General features: G+C 37.5%; 2 protein-coding genes and 1 non-coding gene across 3 annotated transcripts in view; 1 reads left to right on the forward strand and 2 right to left on the reverse strand.

Moving 5' to 3' along the window:
• Window positions 1-8,109, reverse strand: part of LOC104414101 — a 32,300-nt gene extending 24,191 nt beyond the window's left edge. Inside the window, 2 exon segments of the mRNA XM_039299877.1 lie at window positions 6,909-7,022; window positions 8,096-8,109. Of these exon segments, the coding sequence (XP_039155811.1) occupies window positions 6,909-7,022; window positions 8,096-8,109 (128 nt within the window).
• TRNAA-UGC lies at window positions 7,626-7,698 on the reverse strand. The gene has a single exon. It is a non-coding gene; the product is annotated as a tRNA-Ala (tRNA).
• A 5,200-nt stretch (window positions 8,110-13,309) lies between the features above and the next one.
• On the forward strand, window positions 13,310-16,207 carry LOC104414104 (uncharacterized tRNA/rRNA methyltransferase YsgA). The gene is made up of 4 exons (XM_010025123.3): window positions 13,310-13,672; window positions 14,238-14,532; window positions 15,190-15,240; window positions 15,706-16,207. Exons 1-4 carry the CDS (start codon window positions 13,359-13,361, stop codon window positions 16,117-16,119), a joined length of 1,074 nt encoding a protein of 357 aa, XP_010023425.1. The 5' UTR covers window positions 13,310-13,358; the 3' UTR covers window positions 16,120-16,207.
• Window positions 16,208-20,917: the final 4,710 nt, after the last annotated feature.

The raw sequence follows: 20,917 nt of genomic DNA on the forward strand, positions 1-20,917 counted from the left end.
GAACGTCAACTCAGTCTCAAAAGATTTTCCTGCAACCCGAAACTTTTTAAGAAAAAGTCGTCCTATGACCGTTTTATTCAAAAAAAAAGGCCGGGATCGTTTTTTATTGTGCAAATGGGATGCAAGGTGGATCAATTGGTGAGGAAAAATATCAATTTGATAATTGAGGTGTTGATTGAATTTATTGAGACCAAATCGCATTAATTTGAGGAGGATTCGTGGTCCAATTGAAGAAAAACCGAGCCAAATTCGTGTGCCCCATTACCCACGACCTTTGGACCATCTCAGACTTCTAGAAGCGAGCATTGGTGGCTCATTGGCAACTAAGGAACCACACTTGGCCTAGGATGAGTCAAAGGGGACAAAGACTTGGAAAAGGAATGCATGTGAAGCCCTCCATCTCTCTCTCTTCCTCTCCAAGCTAGCCAGCCACCTCTCTTGCCTTCCTCCCCTCCATTTTCAACCAGCGGGCCGAGGAAGACCAGCCAACAAGCCGCCGAACCGCCTGGAGTCGTCGCCCTCCACCGCAACGCCATCCTCGCCCTGCGTCGCCTCGCCGCTGTGCACGCCTGACCTCGGTTCCCTCTCGCCTATCCCTGCGTCCAGCGTGTGTCCTAGCCCCTGGCCAAGCTTAGCCGAAGCTGTCCTTCACCGTTCCTCCACCGATAAACCTCCGCCAAGGCCCGGTTTGGCCTTTTCACCCTTTCCCAATCAATTCTCGTGCTAACCAAGCTTGTTTCCCTTCTGTTTCAGCAAGAATAGAACAAAAACCCAATGGGTTTCCAACCACCTTTGTGGCCCGTTTTGAGGTGTTTCTGAGTCTCGAAACCTAGGCCCGCTTTGGAAAGAATTGTCCCCCACGACGTTCTCATCGGTTTGATCCAACCTGCTCATTAATCAAGTGATTTTTACTCACTAATCCCTACTTACTAGGCTAATGATGCTTAGAAGTTGATTAGATTTAATTAAGTATGATTAGATTGATAGATTAGAGTATGCCAATTAAATTAGTGCATTATCAATATATGTTAGGTAAATGGTTAGTGACATTAGCAAGTAGACTCATGTTATTATTTATTGAATGAGTCTCGAAAATTTTTCAGGTCCGTTTCGGCTTCCAATTAGGCATTACGAGCCTAAATTTGATTTATTGTATTTATTTAATATTTTCAGTAATTATTTAATTAATTAATTTTTTTCGAAAATTAGGTTGGGATAGTCGACGACCGGAATTTTATGCTGAGTATGATGGTGTGATCCATTTATTTATTTGAGCGTTAAAATGTGCTGAATTGAATTAATTATGATTTTAGGATTTTATTCCTAAATTAACTAATTTTGGTAATTAATTAGAAAATTTCCGGGCATTGGTTTATAGTGCCAAAAATATGTTATGGGCTATTGAAATTGGTTGGACGTTTAAAAATGTGAAATTATTGTATTTTAGCTAAGGCCAACCGTGTACGAAACTGGTTGGATGTTTAAAAAGGCGAAATTATTGTATTTTGGCTAAAGCCGACCGTGTACCCACACATGATCATTTTTTTTACGGGTACTCTTAACCCGAGCAAAATAGGCCAAGATAATGTGTTGATTGAGAAATTTATTTGATGAATGTAATGTTGTTGGCCGTGGGTGAATAATCGTATGATATTGTGGGTTAGATCAAGAAAACCACTAAAGTACGGTTATGTCCATTGGACCGTAGGTTATCACATAATCTAGGTTGTGCTCGCTGAATCGTAATTCAGCACAACTTGGAATCGGTCGTGCACGCTGAGCCATAATTCAGCATTACCACCGAATTTAGAATCGATTGTGCTCGTTAAGTCATAATTCAGCATTACCGCCAAAGTTTTAGTAGGCCGTGCTCGCTGAGCTGTAATTCAGCGTTGAGGTTGAGTATTTGAGACAACCGTGTAGGTCGTGCTCGCTGAGCCGTAATTCAGCATTGAATTTGAGTAAATGAGATGAGCCGACCAAGAAAAGGTCGAGATAACATGTAATCGACTAGGTCGATTGATCAATGATTTGATCTGATGTTATGAATTGATTGAGTGATGTGATATAAGACATCTGTAAATAACATTGATTTGCATGATGGAACTGAGACCAATGTAAGTCATCTGACTCGTGTTGTGCTTAGGCAGCCTCTAGGGCATATTGGCTTCCTAATCGAGGCTTAAGGAGTAGAACTTGCTGAGACGTTGTCTCACTGGTTATTGTATAACCATTTTCAGGCCCCTAGTTGAAAGTGGTGGGGAACTCGAGGCCCGAAGTTCATAAGGTGAAGCCCGGAGAATCAACAAGCATGTCTGACTAGCTAGTTCTAGGACATTCCCTTTTTGTTGAAAGCCAATTCATTTTTATAGGCTTCTGTGTATAAACATGCGTGTTTATAAAATGGTATTTTGTGAAAAATTGGTCATACTTTCCTATCCCATTGTTTTATTGTTTATGATTATTTATATGCTTCCGCTTGCATATATTAAATGAATAGGTCGGCAATGTGTCTTAAGACGTCGCTATTAATCGACCAAGAAGAAATGGGTACATGCTCAAAGGATTGGGGCGTAACAGTGCAAGCCCTTGATTTGTTCTATTTCGCATTAATTTATCAAGATTTATATTTTCACCTAATCATCCCCTCTAGGTGATATGAGCTAGCAACATCACTTCATAACATTTTTCATTTTATCACAAAATGTTAAAGTCACTCTTCTAAGCCTCCCCAAGAAACATACATATAGATTTGACCTATTTTAAACAATAAAAAAATATTAGATGCGTTCTTGAAAATTTTTGAAATTTATGTCTTTAGGATAATATTGAAAAAAAAATTAAAAATTAATATATGTATAGGTAATAAATTTTAATGTGTTGATAGCATAATGAAAAAGAACTGTTTTAAGCTAAATTCCTCTAGATTTAAATTGAAATTTTTGATTGTCTACAAATAGGTTGATTTTTTTTTTTTTAAATTGGCGGCTTAGATTTGAAGCAGTTGAATTGAATAGTTCCTCTAAACTTACCAACTAATTACAATTTGCATAATCTCTAAAAAAAAAAAAAAATCCTATGTAGCGCTCTAAGAAAGTTTGTTTTATTTGTTTTCCTTTATAAATTGTTGAGAAATGGACAAACGTATTAAGTTTATATGTATTTATAGGCTAACATGTAAATAGATTGGAAATTTTTGAAGAATGTGATAATAATATAAGCTATAATATCAATTGATGTATGGTGTAATCTAAAGTCTAATTATAAGTCCCATGGTGCAAAGTGTTGATTTTAAAAGTAGGGGATGCAAAGTGATATTGAGACAAAAGTTAGTGAGGATTTCATTTTCAAATTTCAATTTTTCATGACGTATTCTTTAGACAGCGTGGAATATTTATTCAATTACATTTTTGACCCATTAACTCTTACTATCAAATGTGAAATTGGATGTTGAAACTTCTTGTTGTGTGACCCAATCTTCCTAGTTGCTTAGTTTTATTTTTCCAAATACAGGGTCACAAAAGGATTGTTGACAAAGGGAATTGGCTTTGCTATCTACACATCATCATTCCAAAGGAGACAGTAAGTGATATTACCACACTTAGGCAAAGCAAATTATCAAATTGAAAAATCATCTGAGTTGTCAAATGACTATGGAAAACATGTAAAGAAAATTAATCTTCATCTACGCTCAGCCAAATAGTAATCCATTGGAATGGTCATCAAAAGGACTTCAATGAATTGACAATGCCATTGACAAATCTATACTTAAAATCTATTTTTAACAAATGTTGCATGGCAGTGTTCACATAATACATAGGAATAAGCTCAATATCCATGATTTTGTTGTGCTTTGATGCAAAATCAATCATTTCTTTCATCTCCTTAACCCCTCCAACGCAACTTCTTCCCACAATATTTTGACCCTTAATTATAAGTCTTATTTATCACTTTTTCTTTTGTCCTTGAAACTTGAATGATCCCTTTACCTAAACTTAAAAAACATTAGACTTTCACCTTATACACCAAATATGAAGGCAACTTTCTCCAAGAACTATTATAAAATTCAAAACACTTGCTTAGGCTTACCCATGAGGAGTGGGAAGGTAAGTAGCTCAAGTGGTTTCTCTGGTGCACCAGCCATGACAAGCTTACCATGAGTTTTCAAGAAACTAATCAAAGGCAAAAGAGTATGCATAATTGAGATGGTGTCAATGATGACATCCATTATACCCATCGTAGACTACAATTACAAAAACAGTGACATTAATTTATATTTGGTTATCCATACCACGATACATGTTCAAAGACAATAATTTAATGTGATCAGAACATGCTTGCGTTTCTTCTGTATTATGGCTAACCAAGAATCCATCAACTCCCAAATGGTTCATATCTTCCTTCTTCTTACTCGGTGAGGAACTTATATATGGTCACCTTAAGGCTCATCATGGCCTTAGCAAATTGTATAGCCATGTGTCCAAGCCCACGAAGCCCAACCATCTCTAAGTGGATTTCGGCTTTATCAAGCCCATAGTACTTCAATGGGTTGTAGACGATGATTCCATCACAAAGGAGAGGAGCACCACCATCTTAAAGGCAAGTTATCAAGGATCTTAATTACAAGGTGCTCGTTTGATACCATGATGACCAAATATCCACCATAAGTGGTGGTTCCATCGTAGTATTTTGTAGGGGTGTCAAAAACCGAACCGAAACCGAATCAAAAAATTTGATTTTTTTTTTTCGATTCGGTTCGATTCTCATTAAAAATTAATATTTTTTTATTGGTTCGGTTTTTATTGGTTAACCAAACCGAACCAAGCCACGAACCCATAGAATCCCAAACCGTTTTTATCTGTCCCGACTCCCGTCTCCTCTCCTCTCGTGACTCATCTTGGTCGGCGACGGCGATGACGACTGCGACGGCGACGGCGGCAGGGACGGCGACTGAGAAGTATTTATAGTGGCCACGTGCCCGAGCATGTCCTGCGCAGGCAAGTCTCTAATCCCGTCTTCATTGCTCGCCGCCATTTAATTTAATCCCGTGCTTGCATGCCTACGCTTCCTCCTCTCGGGCTGAGGCGGAGAGGGTTTTTGGGGACATGGGCAATAAGAGCGATTGGTTTCTTGGAGTTCCATGATCACATGGAGTTTGAAGCGTTCGTTCATATGCTCGAGGATGGGTTTTTCCCCAATGAATATTGTTTCATGGTGGTTGCTTGGGCTTGCTCGGTCCCAGAGAATGCATCGATTGGTGATACGGCTTTCGGGTTTATTATCAATAGCGGCTATCTTGATTCTGATGTGTGTGTTGGGTGTGCATTGATTGACATGTTTGCAAAGGGTAGTGCTGATTTGGTTTCAGCTCGTAAGGTGTTTGAGAAAATGCCCGAGAGGAATGTGGTTGCTTGGACTTTGATGATTACGAGATGTATTCAGTTGGGTAGTCCAAAGAAAGCTGTTGATTTGTTTTTGGATATGCTGGTGAGTGGGCCTATGCCAGATAGATTTACACTCACGGCTGTTTTGTCTGCATGATTGTCGACCAAGGAAATCCTAAGACTGTTGCATATGTTTTACATGAGTCAACCTGTAGATATGTTATGTTTCTGATAGATTCACTTATACAAGTTTAGGAACCCGTCATGGATAAGGTCATAGGTTTGATGAGTAGAGTTCTTTACTAATGGAGTTGAGGTATAATTTCAGTCATTATATTTACATTTGCTTTTCTGTTGGATACAGAGGAGGTGAAGTCCAAATGTCCGAGGATTACACATGCAGATCTATACCAGGTGAAAAGACTGTGTAAAGGATTGGTTCTTCTGTCTTACATAGTTGGCTCCCCAAATAGGCGGACAAAATCATTGTTGATATAACAAGCTTAGTTTGAAAAAGACTTCGAATTCTTGCCATGTAACTTTGATGTTTTTTGCCCTCCAGCATGCAACATCTTCAAAACTAATATGCATGCGCGTAGTGAAGCCCTTAATTGGCATAACCCACAAATTCTCTATTTTCAGATGCTTTAGGAGCAAATCTTTATCTATCTTATTTTTAGTCCTCTGGGAATTTAGTTCTCAGTTGCTTATAGGAAATCTCCTCTGTCTAGTTCAACTGGTATTTTTCTTGGTTGTTTAGCGGTTGAATAATGTTATATTTTAGCTGATCAATTCTAGTGGTTACTATTAAAAATGGTCTATCAATTGCGAGTATTGATCATTATGAGTGAAATATGCCTGTTTCAACTAGCAGGAGTTGTTGCAGTAGAAGTCACTGGAGGTCCCACAATCGACTTTGTTCCCGGAAGAAAGGTACTCTGTTTTAGCTGTATGTGAGCAAGATAATTCTTACGAGTGCCTTATTCATTAAGTTTTTTTCTATCTGCAGGATTCAAGAGTTTCTCCAAACGAAGGAAGACTTCCAGACTAATTTAGATTATTTTGAGTTGAAAATAAAAAAATAAAATAAAAAAAACAAATGTGAAAACCGAAGACCAAAAGCTGAAAATTAAAAAACCGAACCGAACCAAAATTTCGGTTCGGTTCATATTTGGTTCAGTTCGGTTCGGAAGATTTTTCTAACGGTTCGGTTCGGTTCGGTTTTTCAAAAAAACCGAACCGAATTGAACCATTGACACCCCTAGTATTTTGCACTATAAGTCATGATCATTTTGGGGCCACAATTCTCAAGATTATTTCTACAAGTTGCACAAGAGTGGCGTGATCCAAGCATACCAACAACACCCACATTGTCCTCAACCTTGAATTTTGTCACTTCAGTGCCTTCTTTAACCACACTGATAATCTCATGGTTGCATATAATAGCAAATTAATATAATTGTTTTCTAAAAAATTCAATTGCCTAAGAAAATTGAAAAGAATGATGTTTTTGACAACTCATACCCGAGTACAATGGGATAAGAAATTAGTCCTCATTCACATTTGACAATGTGGAAATTGGTATGGCATATACCACAATATAATACTTTAAAAGTGACGTCTTTTTTTCTGATGGCTCTTCACAAATAAAGAGATTGATGCATTTCGAGAAAAAAAAAACGAATGTTCATCTTTGTTGTGTTTCCAGCTGCACCAAAAAAACAGAAAGAAAGAACAAAAAAATCCAGGCATGTTACCTTCTTGAGAACTGAAAAAGGAGAGAGATGTCCTGAGGAATCTCTAATCGCCCGTCCAAAAAGCCTTCATTGGATGTTCATTCTCTAGAAAGTGCCATTTCACCAAGTGTGGCGAGCACTTTTGCACATCAAATTGGAAGAAAAATCTCTGATTTTATTTGTTTTGAGACGCGAAGAGAAAGGTGGAGTGAGAAGCGAGGTACATAAAATACAGGAAGTGGTGCTGATGACGTACTTGGTGAGCAAATTAAACCAGACCCTCTACGTCATGATCTCTTCTCCATTTTTTTTTACCAGTCAACCTCTGCACGAGAATCTTGTCAAAAAAAAAAAAAAACCTCTGCACGAGAATGTTCTCTTTCTTTGGCTGCCAGCAAAAAGAGAATTAAAAATCATCTTAACTAATTGGAAAAAAAAAGAGAGAGAGAGAGAAGAAGAAAAAGATAGCTAAATCCACTCTTTCCCTTTGCATAGGAATTCACGGTGGAGATGCAGGGGATCGAACCCTGTACCTCTCGCATGCAAAGCGAGCGCTCTACCATTTGAGCTACATCCCCATTTGCTAGAACTAGTTGATTAACAAAATTTATTGCTAAAAATTTCTTCCGAGTTGTATAATTTTCAAATTCTTTCTACCTCTCGGATGCAAAACTATTAAGAGGTCTAATCACCTGGCTACGCAAGGCCTGTCACTCTGACCGGCCAATTATTTTTTAAATTAAAATTCCAAGAAAAAGTAAGAAATTCGACAAAAAAAAGAAAAGAGAGAGAAATACTGATGTGTTTTTAGGAAAAAATTGTACAAAATCGAAATAGGATAATCTTTTTCTCATATCAAAGACAATTCGTGATACATCAAGCGTTGATATATATAAATAATAGTTTAAATTTTATATTTCAAAGCTACACCTATGACAAAAAATCTCAATTATAATTCACTAGATTTTAAAGTACCTCGCAGGACCCATTATTTCTCAAGAAGTTGATTGATTTAGTGCAATATAGTCAAACTAGAGATAGATACTCTAGGAAATGAATCGCTTAGCAAACGAACCTTATAGTCCCGTTCATCATCTTATTGCACTTGTGGTTTAGCATAAACAGTTGAACAGTTGACATCTTCTAATGGTTTAGCATTGTTAGCATCTCTAGCACTTGATCATGCTCATATGGAAACATTTTTTTTTTTTGCCGACCGCATGTAAAACGACAGAGACAGCCAACGTAGTTAAGATTTCGAGCTAACTCGTGAAATCCCATGGATTCGCAAGTCAAAACTTAGTGTCGACTCGATCGAAACTCATAGTATGACAAGGTTCAATTCGATCGAAACTCATAGCATGACTAAGTTCGATTCGAGGTGAGATCGCGAATCAACTCGCTAAAGAAGCGCCACTCCCCCTGTCTTGGGCCCCGTTTTGGTGCATCTGTGTGTACTTTTGAAAGTTCTGGGCTCCGAAAAGATTAAAATTGGACTGAGGCCCACTTTGCCATCAACTCTTCTCTGTAACTTTTCCTCAGGAAAGAGGAAATGTCACGTTCGCCACAAAGAAGGAATAGAAACAAAGAAAAAAAAAAGTGCTGACTCGGTTGTGCGGGTTGATAGTTCACATCACTATTTTGACCCAATAAAAATTGACGTGGTAGTCCACGTAAAAAGTATGTGCATAATGTGGAAATAAACTTAACGAAATGATTGGATTGGATAGAAAAAAACAGTTCAGGAGTCAAATTGAATATCAAAGAAAAGTTCAGGAATTATACATGTAATTGTGTCTATTTTTTATTAGTTATTAGGAGGGGTAGAAAAATGGGGGCAAGGTCGTTAGTAGTGTTTTAGAAAGTATTGCATTAGCTTTATTGAGGGTAACATTTTAAGTTAGATTTCTTGAGGGCTCAAATTAGAGAGGGCAGCGTTATATATTAGATATGTACTTGGAAGTTGAAAAGTTTTTATATGTGTCTTGGGTAAAATTAAAATTTTAAAGATATGGGTATATCATAAATACCATAATTTTCGTACGGTACTCATTTGAATGTCATAACTTTTTTTTTTCAATCATTTGAGTGCTATATTTCTTAAAAATCGTTCAATGCCATGACAATTTGTTTTGTCAGAAAACCCAGTGCGGCTTTAATTTAGTATATTATGTCTGATGTGGATAGGTGCAAAATGAAGTTAGCAAGTTAGCACTAAACGCATCGTTTAAGCCATCTCTTTGCCCCAAATTGATAAAATAGGGCAAAATCCAACATGCTCTTCACAAAACCCTGGCCCCAATTCATTAAATCGGGGCAATTCTAATCCCAGTTTGATTATTCATCAACACGACGAGCCCCCTCTCTACGACATCAGCTCTTTGAATCGTCATATTCTGCGGCTGCAGAGATGGCTATGGCAGAAGATCGGAATGTGACGGCTAATGGCTATCTATGCAGTGTTAATGCATTCTCCAGAGTGTATGTCTTTGGCGTTTTGACTGCGGGAATGGTTGAGTTAGCGGCCGATGAGCAAACGACCATCGTCGTTGAGAGTGAGAAACAATGCCGTCGAGAGTGAGGGATGAGAACGAGATTTGTGTGCTTTATTGTTGAGTGGAGAGATGACTGGGATGAGTGAAGTTTTGGAAGTTCTCGAAGGAGCCATGGCCGATCAGATATGTGTGAGAGGGAGACTGATGAAGCGTTGCAACATCATCTCTTCATTTTCCTCTCTGGACTTAAAAGATTCATAAAAAAGACATGTCGAAGTCTAAATTTAATAAGCCACATAGGCCGAATTGTCAAAATAGGTACTCAAGTGAACAATTTCTCGCTAATTTAGCATTTAAAAGATCGAAAATAAAAAAGTTATGATGAGTGTTGCACAAAAGATATAACACTTATAATATCTCAATTTTAAAAGTTTAGAAACAATAAATTCTTCTGATATTGTAAACTGTGTAGAGTGTAGATATCAAGCAATTGACTTGAATAGTTCCTCTATTACCACCTACATACAATTTACACAAGCTCAAAAAAATTTATAAGTAGCTCTCGAAGAAAGTTCCATTTTTTTTCCTTTCTAAATTGTTGAGAAATGACAATTTTGTCAGCTATAACATCAACCGATAGTATAAGTCACACGGTAGTGTCGATTTCAAAAGTAGAGGATGTAGAGTGGTGTTGCGACAAAAAGTTAGTGAGGATTTTTTTTTTTTTTAAATTCCAATAAATTATTTTCAGATCTGCATCAATAGTTTTTCTCAATTTTTCATGAGATATTAATTAATTAGTATGGCGTGTTAAGTGGGTTAAGCACACTGTTGATCCTTTAACATTTGTTATCAAATGAGAAATTGGATCTTGGATCTTGGATCTTGGATCTTGGAACTTACTTGTTGATCGATTATATCCCGTGTTCTCGAATTTTTTTTCTTCAGAAAGTCACAGAAATGATGAAAAAGGGCATTGGCTTTGGGTGCATGAATTTCTTACTACACATAAAGGGACTTATTTGCATACTTTACGAGGATAGCAACCAATGGTTGCTGTTTATACGAAGTAGTGGTTTTTATTCCAAAAGGGACGATGAAATGTCATCACCATACTAATAAGTAGAAGCAAATTTTAAAATGGAAATTTCATCTTAGTAGTAAAACATGACCCTGAAAAAACAAGATAAGGAAAGTTGATCTTCATCCACGCTCAACTAAGTAGTAATCCATTGGAATGATCATCAAAATGACTTCAATAAATTGGCGATATCGATGACAAATCAATACTTAAATCAACACATTTTGCCTTTATATCACTTTGCATCTATTCTTTTAAAATCAACACATCGCATCTTAAGTTTTGTAATGAGAATTCAAATTATGCCTAACATTAGTTCACATAGTATTGTACTTCATAGCATTTTTCATTTTATCACAAAATGTCAAAGTCACTCTATAACCTTCCCCAATAGAGACTTACGTATGAACCTACAGATTTGATCTACTTTAAACAATAAAAAAGCATAATAGCTAATAATTTTTTTAGAGTGCTAACGGCATAGTTGCTCAACTAGGGGAAACAAAAGAGCCAATTGGTTGAGTAACTATGTCATAAGGCATGCTCTTCCGGTAGTAGCCCTTTCACCCACCTTTACTCATCTCAAGCATGGGAGGCTACTATACCTACCTACGCGACAGTAGTTAAAACTAAAATCCCGACATGGTATTTACCTTCACCACTGTGAAGCCCTCTGATTCTCTATTTATATTTGTCTTCCTGACAGAAAGGGAATACGAGGTGATGTTGTGGGATCTCCCATCTTAGGGCGATTCTCTCATCTGTTTATTCCCCTTGATCCTTTTAAGGACCTGTTTAGGTCCAGCTGGCTAGGAATCTTTTAGAGTGTATATGAATTGTACGTAATGGGTAACTTTGAGGAACTATTGATATCAATTTATTGATATTAATATGAGAGTGTGAACCTAATCGACATAGGCCAAATCCCTACTCACTTTCTGGAACACCAAATTGCTTATACAACTTCCGCTTTCCCACCATATCTTGAATCAACGATTTGGATGATTCCCAATGTATTTAGACAGGCTTTCGAGTCTGTATTTCATACCTTAGATTTGATTGACTATTAACATCTTGTACCATTCATGTTAAGGTAAACATAGTATAAAATGAATTGAATTTAGTCACAACTCAAATGAGTACATTGGAATTTCATGCATTAAAAAATTTAGATCTGAATTAATATCTACATAGTAGATTTATGATTGATCGGATAATTTCCTTAAGTCACTTTAAACAATAGAAAGATGAATATGTCTACATCCTCCCTTATCTTTATGTCTTGTGCATATTGTTATCCTCGTATTACTGACCAGAATTTTAAGTTTATTTATTATTTTTAAAAAGAATCTTCCTATGAAAAATGTTACAAGAAGCCGAATAGGTAATGATGAAGCTTGGAAGATTATTCAAAGGTCTAGAGGATCGCTGAGGAAGCTAGCGGAAATTGGAAACGTCTATTCTATCTGTCTCTGAATACTCTCTTGCTCTCAATTGTTAAGTTTTGATTGCTCACATGTTTGTATTCTCTGAAAGGGTTGTAAGAGTTGTAATATGTGAATAGTGTTTATTGTAATAGAGGTACTTGTGTATTGTGGAGTTATCTTTTACAATTCTTGAGATTATCCGTGGATTCCAGCTTGATTAGTTGCTATTAGTCTAAAAGAGTAGAGTAAGTCAAATGAATTTACCAAATCACTATACCTTTGTTTGCAAATTCTTCTAACTCTTCAACTCTTCCACTATTTGCTAGATATATTGCATCTAGTCAACTGTTTTCGTTCGACAAAAATGAACTTGCTTAAATCTTTTGCGAAAAGTTTTAATAGACCAATTCACCCTTCTTCTTAATCTCTTTGGTAGCCACTTCATCCACTATGGCCAAGCTCAATTCCTTCTTGGAAGCTTAGCCTTTAGACCTATCCTCATCTTGGGGATGCTCAAATCGGGGCCAAAACTCGGACACTCTTAACATTTTCAAACCATCAAGATCAAATATTTTCTTTCATCAGGCCTAATGAGTTGGTTGAGTGAAGATTGTGATCCATATGCAACAGATTAAACATCAAATCACATCTATTCGAGGGTGTAATTGCCAAGCATTCACGAGTACTGGTAAGTGGAATTGTCATATACCATATGTCATTGAAAGATTAGAGAATATTGGAGACTTTGTCCAAAAGCATATAGATGTCACTTGTGAGCAGCACTTGGTTTTAACTGGAAAACAGCAATCTTTGGAAAAAGAACACTCTTTGAATGTAATTGCCTCGGGCCTTTCTACCAAACACAAACAGCTAGATCGGATATTTCATAATCTGGTGCAATTTATAAGAAAAATGATTAGGTGATCATTTTTAATTATTATAAGAATAAAAGTATGTTTTGAATCACCCGTTGATGAGTAGCTAAGTTGGTTGCTTTTGCAGACTTCATTGCGAGATGCCGTTCCAAGCATGGGGCCTGTAGTGAAGTCCTTGATTATAAAAAAAAAACAAAAAATATATTTTCAATCACAGATAATTAAATAATAATTAGTGAGGCTTTCTTTCAAGAATTTATTCCTCCTATAAGTTGTTATTCTCACCGTAATCCAAACAGCCCTTTATTTAACCTCCTTGGGGTTGCAACGAGAGAGGCGAAGCAAAACGAGCCGAGAAGAATGGACATGAGCTGCCTTCACGCCTTCCACCCTTCGAGCCTCCGTCTTCCTCCTCCCGACCCAATCCCGATTTCAAGAACCAAACCGTCGCCGCCGCCGGCCCGTCAAGAAACCGCCCCTCTCCGGAAGGCCGCGCGTGGTCGCGCCGCGCAGAAGAGAGCTCCCGCGGCGACGAGACCTTCGGTGCCCAGAAACGTCGACCTCATCGCGAGCGCTTCGAACCCGTTCGTGAAGCACTGCGTCAAGCTCCGCCAGAGCTCCTCCTACCGCCACTCCCACAGCTCGGCTCTCGTCGTGGGCACGACCCCGATAAGGTAAGGCTTGAATTTTGATTGTCCTTCTTCGCTCTTGACGTCATTTTGCAGTAGCTAGAGTGAGAGGCGGTGCAGCGTCGTACCGATTTTCGTACATTGAGGAGCGTAGGATGACATATCAGGGTTCTCGATGAATTTCGCCGTCCCGGTTTCTTAGTGGGAATTTCGTCGAACAGGTTGCTGAAAAGCCTATTCATTTGAGCTCGCAAAATCCAAACCATACTCGGGAGTTTGCAGAAATTTGCCGAATGGATGAAGTACCCTGTTTCAACAAAAAAAGAAAAAAGAAAAGAAAAGCTGGAAGATGTGTTAGTTTAGTGAAGTTATTGATTGATACTGAAGGACTTATTCTGGGGTTGCAGGCATAGGAATTTGAAATTAGCGAGCAAGTTTCTTTTAATTTTATGGTCTTTCTGCTTCGGCATGTCTTTTTTTCTTGTACACCACATTGGAACCAAGTAGCTCCAGTCAGCAATAGAGCAGTTGTCTCACTTTATGATAGAGTAACTATGGGTTGAGAATGTGGCACCCGTGTTTATACTTTTGGTACATTATTATTATGCAGGGAGATCTGTAATTTTCAGTCGTCGAAGAACAAAATTGCTATCATTGATTGCTTACTACTTCTTGATAAAGCTCAGATTCCTGATGATCTGGAAGAACGTTCACTCCGTCTGGTGCGTGTAAGTTCATTGGTTATGGAAAAACTTTCTGGGGTCGAATCAGCTGAATCTATCAAAGCAGTTGCTCTGATGAGAATACCTTCCACTTTCTACAATGTCGACGATGAGACCGATGACAGAGATTGTCGGAGATGGTTTGCCTCTCGTCATCGAATTCTTGTCCTTGATGGGATCCAGGTGAATTTTTCGATTTCTTTTATAGTTCAAAGGAATATATGTGTCTGTGAACTAGTAATTCAGTTATTTAGATAATGGCATGCTGGGTATGTCTTCTGCTTATTTTGTTTCATTTTAACCTAATGAAGGACTAAGCTTTTGTAGTTGGTTAAGTTCTATATGTCGGTCTACCGATCATCTAAAAAAAGTTAATTTCTCTAGTCACGTGATAATGCATCTTATTCTTTTTGGTTCCATCAATTTTTTCCTGACATTTTTTTAAATCAATTCTCCTATTTATTTTCCTACAATGGCATAATATTTAAGCTGAATATCCTTGCAGATGCTGAGTGTCAACACGAGTGTGCACACAATAGCTATTTTTATTTTATTAGAGCCTAATCATCCAAGTTCTGGATGAGGGCTAGATATGGATATAACTCACATTTAGGAAGAGAAAATGCAAGAAGTTTTGTTCATATGTGCTTACCGAAATATCTTGTACAAACCATGAACCTCTCAACTTTTATCGCTTGTAGGAACTTTTATGATAGTTGTATGAAATTGATTGTGCAGTCTGAGTGCACTGTTTAATCTCAAGATAGTGGTTGGATACAATGGTTCTCATGATTCATGACTAGGTGGGCATGGCTAACTCATATAAACTGTTTGCTGCAGGACCCAGGCAACCTTGGAACATTGCTAAGATCAGCTACCGCATTTAATTGGGTAATGTAAACAACCCGTGGTTCAGAATATGTTTCTTTAATGGCTCATTGCTCTTCTTGCTCTTCCAAAGTTTCATATGCTTGCAATTGTGACGACATAAGAGCAGTTTGACATGTTTCTTGTGCGTGGTTGAACTGCCACACGGAGATATTGGAACCCAGAAGACTATGCTTTGTTAAGTTAATACCTGATTTATTAAATTGATCCTCATTTGACTGCCAAAAGCTGGTTACTCAGAAAAAAACTTGAGGATTACAAAATGAGGGTTATGCTATATAGGTTCTGTTAAAAATGTAGGTTCTGCCTCTGTTATGTCAATCCATTAGGACGTTTGGAAAGTGTGAGAGACTTTGTTACATGAGCTCCTACAGGGTGTTGTTTTGCTAAGTGCCATGTGAGAAAATCTCATACTTCTGCATCAGTTATTCGGGTGATTTCTGAAGGAGTATGTGGCTTATGCAACAGGATGGTGTTTTTCTACTTCCTGGCTGTTGTGACCCTTTCAATGACAAGGCTCTTCGAGCAAGCCGAGGAGCCTCATTCCAGCTCTCTCTGGTATTAGGAAGGTGGAGCAATCTAGAAACTCTTCGAAATGAATTTCAGATGAAGTTACTGGCTGGTCACCCTGAGAGCAACATGGGACAAAAACTGGTGTCAAATTTATCTCCGAGTTTTGTTGATTCACTAGCCAATGTGCCTGTATGCCTGGTTTTGGGTAGCGAAGGAAGGGGCCTCTCTGAGGAACCTGAGTCTCTGTGCGAGTTGGTAAGTATCCCGATGGCCGGAAAGTTCGAGTCTCTGAATGTTTCAGTTGCTGGTGGAATTTTTCTGTATATGCTTCAACCTCAGGTTTGGGTTACTCCTTCCGCATTGTCCTAATGGAAACAGATACGTTGAAATTGACAAGATGTAGTGAATCATTGTGATGGCAAGTGCGAGAGGCATAATATATGGATATATTCATGCATGTGCGTGTGTATGGAGTATATCATTATGTGGCTTTTATTACGACTATCAAAAGAGCTGGGAGGGCTTGAAAACCTGACCTGAACCATGTATCACGAATTGGGTCGGATATGGATTAGGTTCAGTTCTTTTTTTATATATCAAAAACAAGAAAACATTAAACAGGTCTTGTTCGGGTTTGGCATAAGGACCCGACCCGACCCGTCAGACGTAACACAGGAAATAGGAGTAAAGATGAAGAAGACTGAAATCTGCAGCTACCTCCAGATCAACAACAAATCTCCATCCAGCCATATATACCAATGAAGAGAAACTCAACTCAGCCTCGCTTCGTGGGAACTCAATGGTCCCTTGTTCATTAAATTGTCGAGATCGTTGCCGGCAGTATTGGAGGCGATCAACGAGTGTGCCAACAACGATGATGGTGACTCAATCATGAGTGGGTCGGCTCTGGCCTCAAGCGCCTCGACCCGTGTAGCTTAGGAGCGTGCTGCGGAGCTCGCCAATTCCATCTCACTGCATCTCAGGTCCAGCTACAGCCCCTTGGGCATTGAATCATCGGCAGATATTGACACTGACGGTTATGGTGCTTGTATAGTAGATACTACATAATTGATTTATAATAAATAACGCTATGACCAAACTCTTAAGAAGAATTATTATTAATGAATCAAGAAACAATGTGTTATACCACTTCAATAAGTCTGCACGCCAGATTTCCAGCATCCAACGCTCGTGCAGTAATGTCCACACTTCCTTTGCAGGGTCCACAGCAAAAGAATGGTACATTGTGAATGAGACAGTGCTTCACGTACCTAAGTTGTCATTTAAACAAGTAAAAATTATGTCTTGATCAAAATGGGTATAGCATTTATCTTTTGCATGCCCGTGACATTGAATATCCAACCATACGTTATGCGTCTTGTTAAAACACCGATCCTTATTAATCTATCTATTTTGATTTTTTCTATTCTAACTCTCATTTTTCTCTTTGACTCTTAACCTGCCTCTTTGCAAAATGAAAGCGTGAGACCCCATTTTTGAAACTAAACGGATCCATCTCACCCAATTCCCTCACCCTTGGACCACATGCCTAGTGGACCACAATGCTTATTTACCAACCGTAATTCAAGATCTTGCGTAATCGAAGGTTCTCCCTATGTTAAAAATCAGTGTCATATATCTTGTAACAGTGGCAAATTTCTAATTTTTAAAACTATTTTCTAAATGCAAAGAAGGCAAGAGAATTTTAGCAGGTCAATTGAAGGAGAAGGGTGCTCAATCTACCGAATAATAAGCATCCTTGATGGCTGATTAGCTCGTACAGCAACAATACTATTATGGGTCTTTAACTTTTTGTCTGAAAATGTCCACTTTCATTTCTTCAGAATAAAACCGGATCACTCGACAAAGGAGCCTCAGAACGTAAGAGGTCCGCGAAGTCTCAGGAGGATTGGAAAAATTCTATTCACAAAGAAGAGCCTTAGGCTCCATTTATTTCGCGAATAGATCCATTTATTTCACGAATAGATGAATCAAAAACTGATTATTTGTATTGTTCATAACATTAAACGAACAAAATTATTTTCATTACTCATAAAAATATTTAAGAATAAATTATTATTGTGATGAACACTTTTTCATTAACTAATTATTTTAGGTGATACAAATGATTATTTTCAAGAAAATGTTTTCCAAATATTTTTTTTGATAAACAAATGGAGCCTTAATTCGGTGGGCTTTTGTGACCCGATCTGCTAACTTTTTTTTAGGTTGGTCTCGTCAGTGATTAGCATTTTTCTGTCTAATTTCGTAAATGGCAGGGATCGAACTCCTGCCGTCTCCCTCGACGCCCCCACCCTCCCCTTCCCATGGTCTGATAGATCCAATCTGTTACTTGATTGGCCTTTTTTAGACAATAGACTACTCGAATATCTTGACATTGGCCCAATGGAGCTGCGCATTCAGTGATAAAAGGCGATGAACATCGTACGTGGATTTATCGCGATTTGTGAGGAAGTTAAACAAAAGACAAGCTATCATACTATAAAGTGAAGCTCTAGTTCAGTTCGCGCATGGAAGGGGCTAAGCGTCTCCGAGCAGGCTAGCGTTTCTGCATGCAAAACCGAGGTAGCTCTTGCCGTAACTCACGAGCTTCATCGTATTTTCGATCCGAGCTCTAAAAAATTGTAGCATACCGTCTGTGAAATTTCGATGGATTAGATCGATGCAAATTCTCAAAAGAACACAAAGTTTATACCCCTTGCTTCTCCCTGATGACCCGGTTACCTTTTACATAAATTTTAGGAATACGTGTATTGGAAGTCGTAAAACTTATTACAAAAATACAAATAAATTCTAAAACTTACAAAAAAGTGCAAGTCTTAAAAATTGTCACCAAATGCAGTGAAGTCATAAAATTTTTAGAAAGTATAATTATGTTTTAAGCCTTATCAAAGTGGTTCATCAAGTGTTTATGTTGATTGCAATTTAAAAAAAAATTTAAGAGTCTATTATATTTTGGTGATAAATTTTAAAACTCAACCGTACTTTCTGATAAATTTTATGACTCAATGATACTTTCGTAGCAAGTTTTAGTATTTATGGTGTACTTATATCTAAATTTCAAGGAAGAAAGTTTTAAGTTTGGAGAGATGTTACGAATCTTTCATTTATTTAACCACTACCATCTAATCCATTGAATAATTAAAATTCAGTTTAACAAGGTAAAAATAATATGATGCAACTTTCAGGCAAAATTTCAATATCCCCTTGTGCTGGGACGCCATTCTCAAGGTACCCCTCCACGTCTTCGCTTCATCAATCTGCTCCCTGAATTGGACTGAAATCTTCCAAAATACTGCATAGTTCATCGACACTATAAAAAAAAAAAAAAAAAAAAAGAGCACCACCAATGCTCTTTTTGTCACGAAGTTTCGAACCTCCTTTGTCACGTGCACCACTACTGCTTTGGAAATTCTAATTAGGGGAAAATTGGTCGTGAGAGATCTCAAAAGAGCTTTAAAAAGAACTAACTCGGTTTCCAAATCCGTTAGTCAATAACCCTCCAAAGATCAGTCCGAACCTTGATCCAAAGCGGAAATCGCCAATCTTACTTAAGGACTGACTATTGATTCGATTCAAAATCAATTAGCACTTTTGTACCTATCGAGATTTAATGTGTAGCTTTTACATTTTAGTATGGGAAGTTGATTGATTTACGCAAAATAAAAGATGGATCGATTCCTAAGTAAAATCGGATCCAGTTTTTGAACTGTGAGCTTTGGAAGTCCTAGAGTCAATTCTCGATTCTACTAGGAGTAATTCTATTAGGAATAAGTATGATTCCAAGGTAGAATTGAGATCCTGAGATTCTAATATATGCAAGATAACTTTTAGATTTCAAAAATTAAAGAACTTATTCCGATTGATGGGTTTTGAAACCTAAAACAAGTTTTTGTATTTTTCTTATTCAATATCTCCATGGGATCTACATGATATTGTGGTATTGTATGGCGTTCAATGATAAATATGTAATCTAAAACTATTAGTCTAAGTTTCGATTTCTAGCGATATCTATGATTAAGTCTATTACTTTGTCAATATTTCATAATCTCCTATGTCCAGAAAATTGGCCTATGATGCAAGTTGGGGAAAACAAAAACAATTGTGGTAGGGATTCTATCCCATGTGCACGGCCCTCCACGGCCTTAATATAACGACTGCCGATTAGCCACCACGGCAGCACATGGGAACGAATCTATTCCTCCGTTCTTTTGCTCATCGGAATAAAAAAGAAACAGAAATATGTTTGGTAACATCAACTAATTTTCTATTCTCTAGAATAGAAAAGTAGCTGGGAAATAGATTTGAAACAAAATCAAAAAGAAAAAATAATAATTTCTTATTCCTAAAAACAATTTCTAGAAGTAAGTTTTTTTTTTTTAATTTCCCCTTTTTCTCTTGTTCTTCTTCCTCATCGCTCCTCGTCGACCATTGCGGTTATTTTATTTATTTTTATTTCCTCATTTCCTCTTGGTTCTTCTTTCTTGTCGCTCCTTGTCGACTGTTGCCATCGCGGCATTGCCGGTAGCGATGGTTGAGTGATGGTGGTAATGTGCGGCGAGGGTAGCGATTGTCGACGACAGCAGGCCGTAGTGGCTGACGATTAGTAGCGGCATAGTGGGTGGCAGTGGCCAAACACGTTGGATCGTACTAAACGCATTTCTAGTTTTTTTTCTGCTCTAAAGAATAGAAATTTTATATAGTTATCAAAACATTATTTTATTCGAAAATTGTTTTGGGAAGTAGAAATAGAAAATAATTATATTTGAAAAAAAATTGTTCCCTGAAACAAAAATGTTACTCATGCCCTAAATTTCTCTTCATTTTTTTTGACTCATATCATAGGAAATGGAATAATAGAGTTCTGATGCACAAGTTCCACATTATGACAGATGAAATAAGAAGAGAGCTTTAGAGATTCATAATAAAGCACAAAATATTATTTTTTTAGAAGGATGTTGTGACTACTGAATTATAGCATATGGTGGTAATCAGAGGTGATAATTCACTGTAATTATTTAATTAAAAAAATATGAAATTTAGATAGATCTTGAAATTTATGATATGGTAGGTCTGTACGGTAGATTATGTGTTATAAAATTTAGGAAATTTGTTCCCATGGATAAGTTGTGAGTGCAGAACTGCT

The sequence above is a fragment of the Eucalyptus grandis genome, chromosome 8 (assembly GCF_016545825.1).
Source record: "Eucalyptus grandis isolate ANBG69807.140 chromosome 8, ASM1654582v1, whole genome shotgun sequence".
NCBI lineage: Eukaryota > Viridiplantae > Streptophyta > Magnoliopsida > Myrtales > Myrtaceae > Eucalyptus > Eucalyptus grandis.

What these genes read in the sequence shown, in the direction of transcription:
- LOC104414104 (XM_010025123.3), top strand. Translation starts at nt 13,359, where the DNA reads ATGGACATGAGCTGCCTTCACGCCTTCCACCCTTCGAGCCTCCGTCTT. An exon ending in TTGTCCTTGATGGGATCCAG is followed by an intron (nt 14,533 to 15,189) that starts GTGAATTTTTCG and finishes TGTTTGCTGCAG; the next exon opens with GACCCAGGCAACCTTGGAAC. An exon ending in CAGCTACCGCATTTAATTGG is followed by an intron (nt 15,241 to 15,705) that starts GTAATGTAAACA and finishes CTTATGCAACAG; the next exon opens with GATGGTGTTTTTCTACTTCC.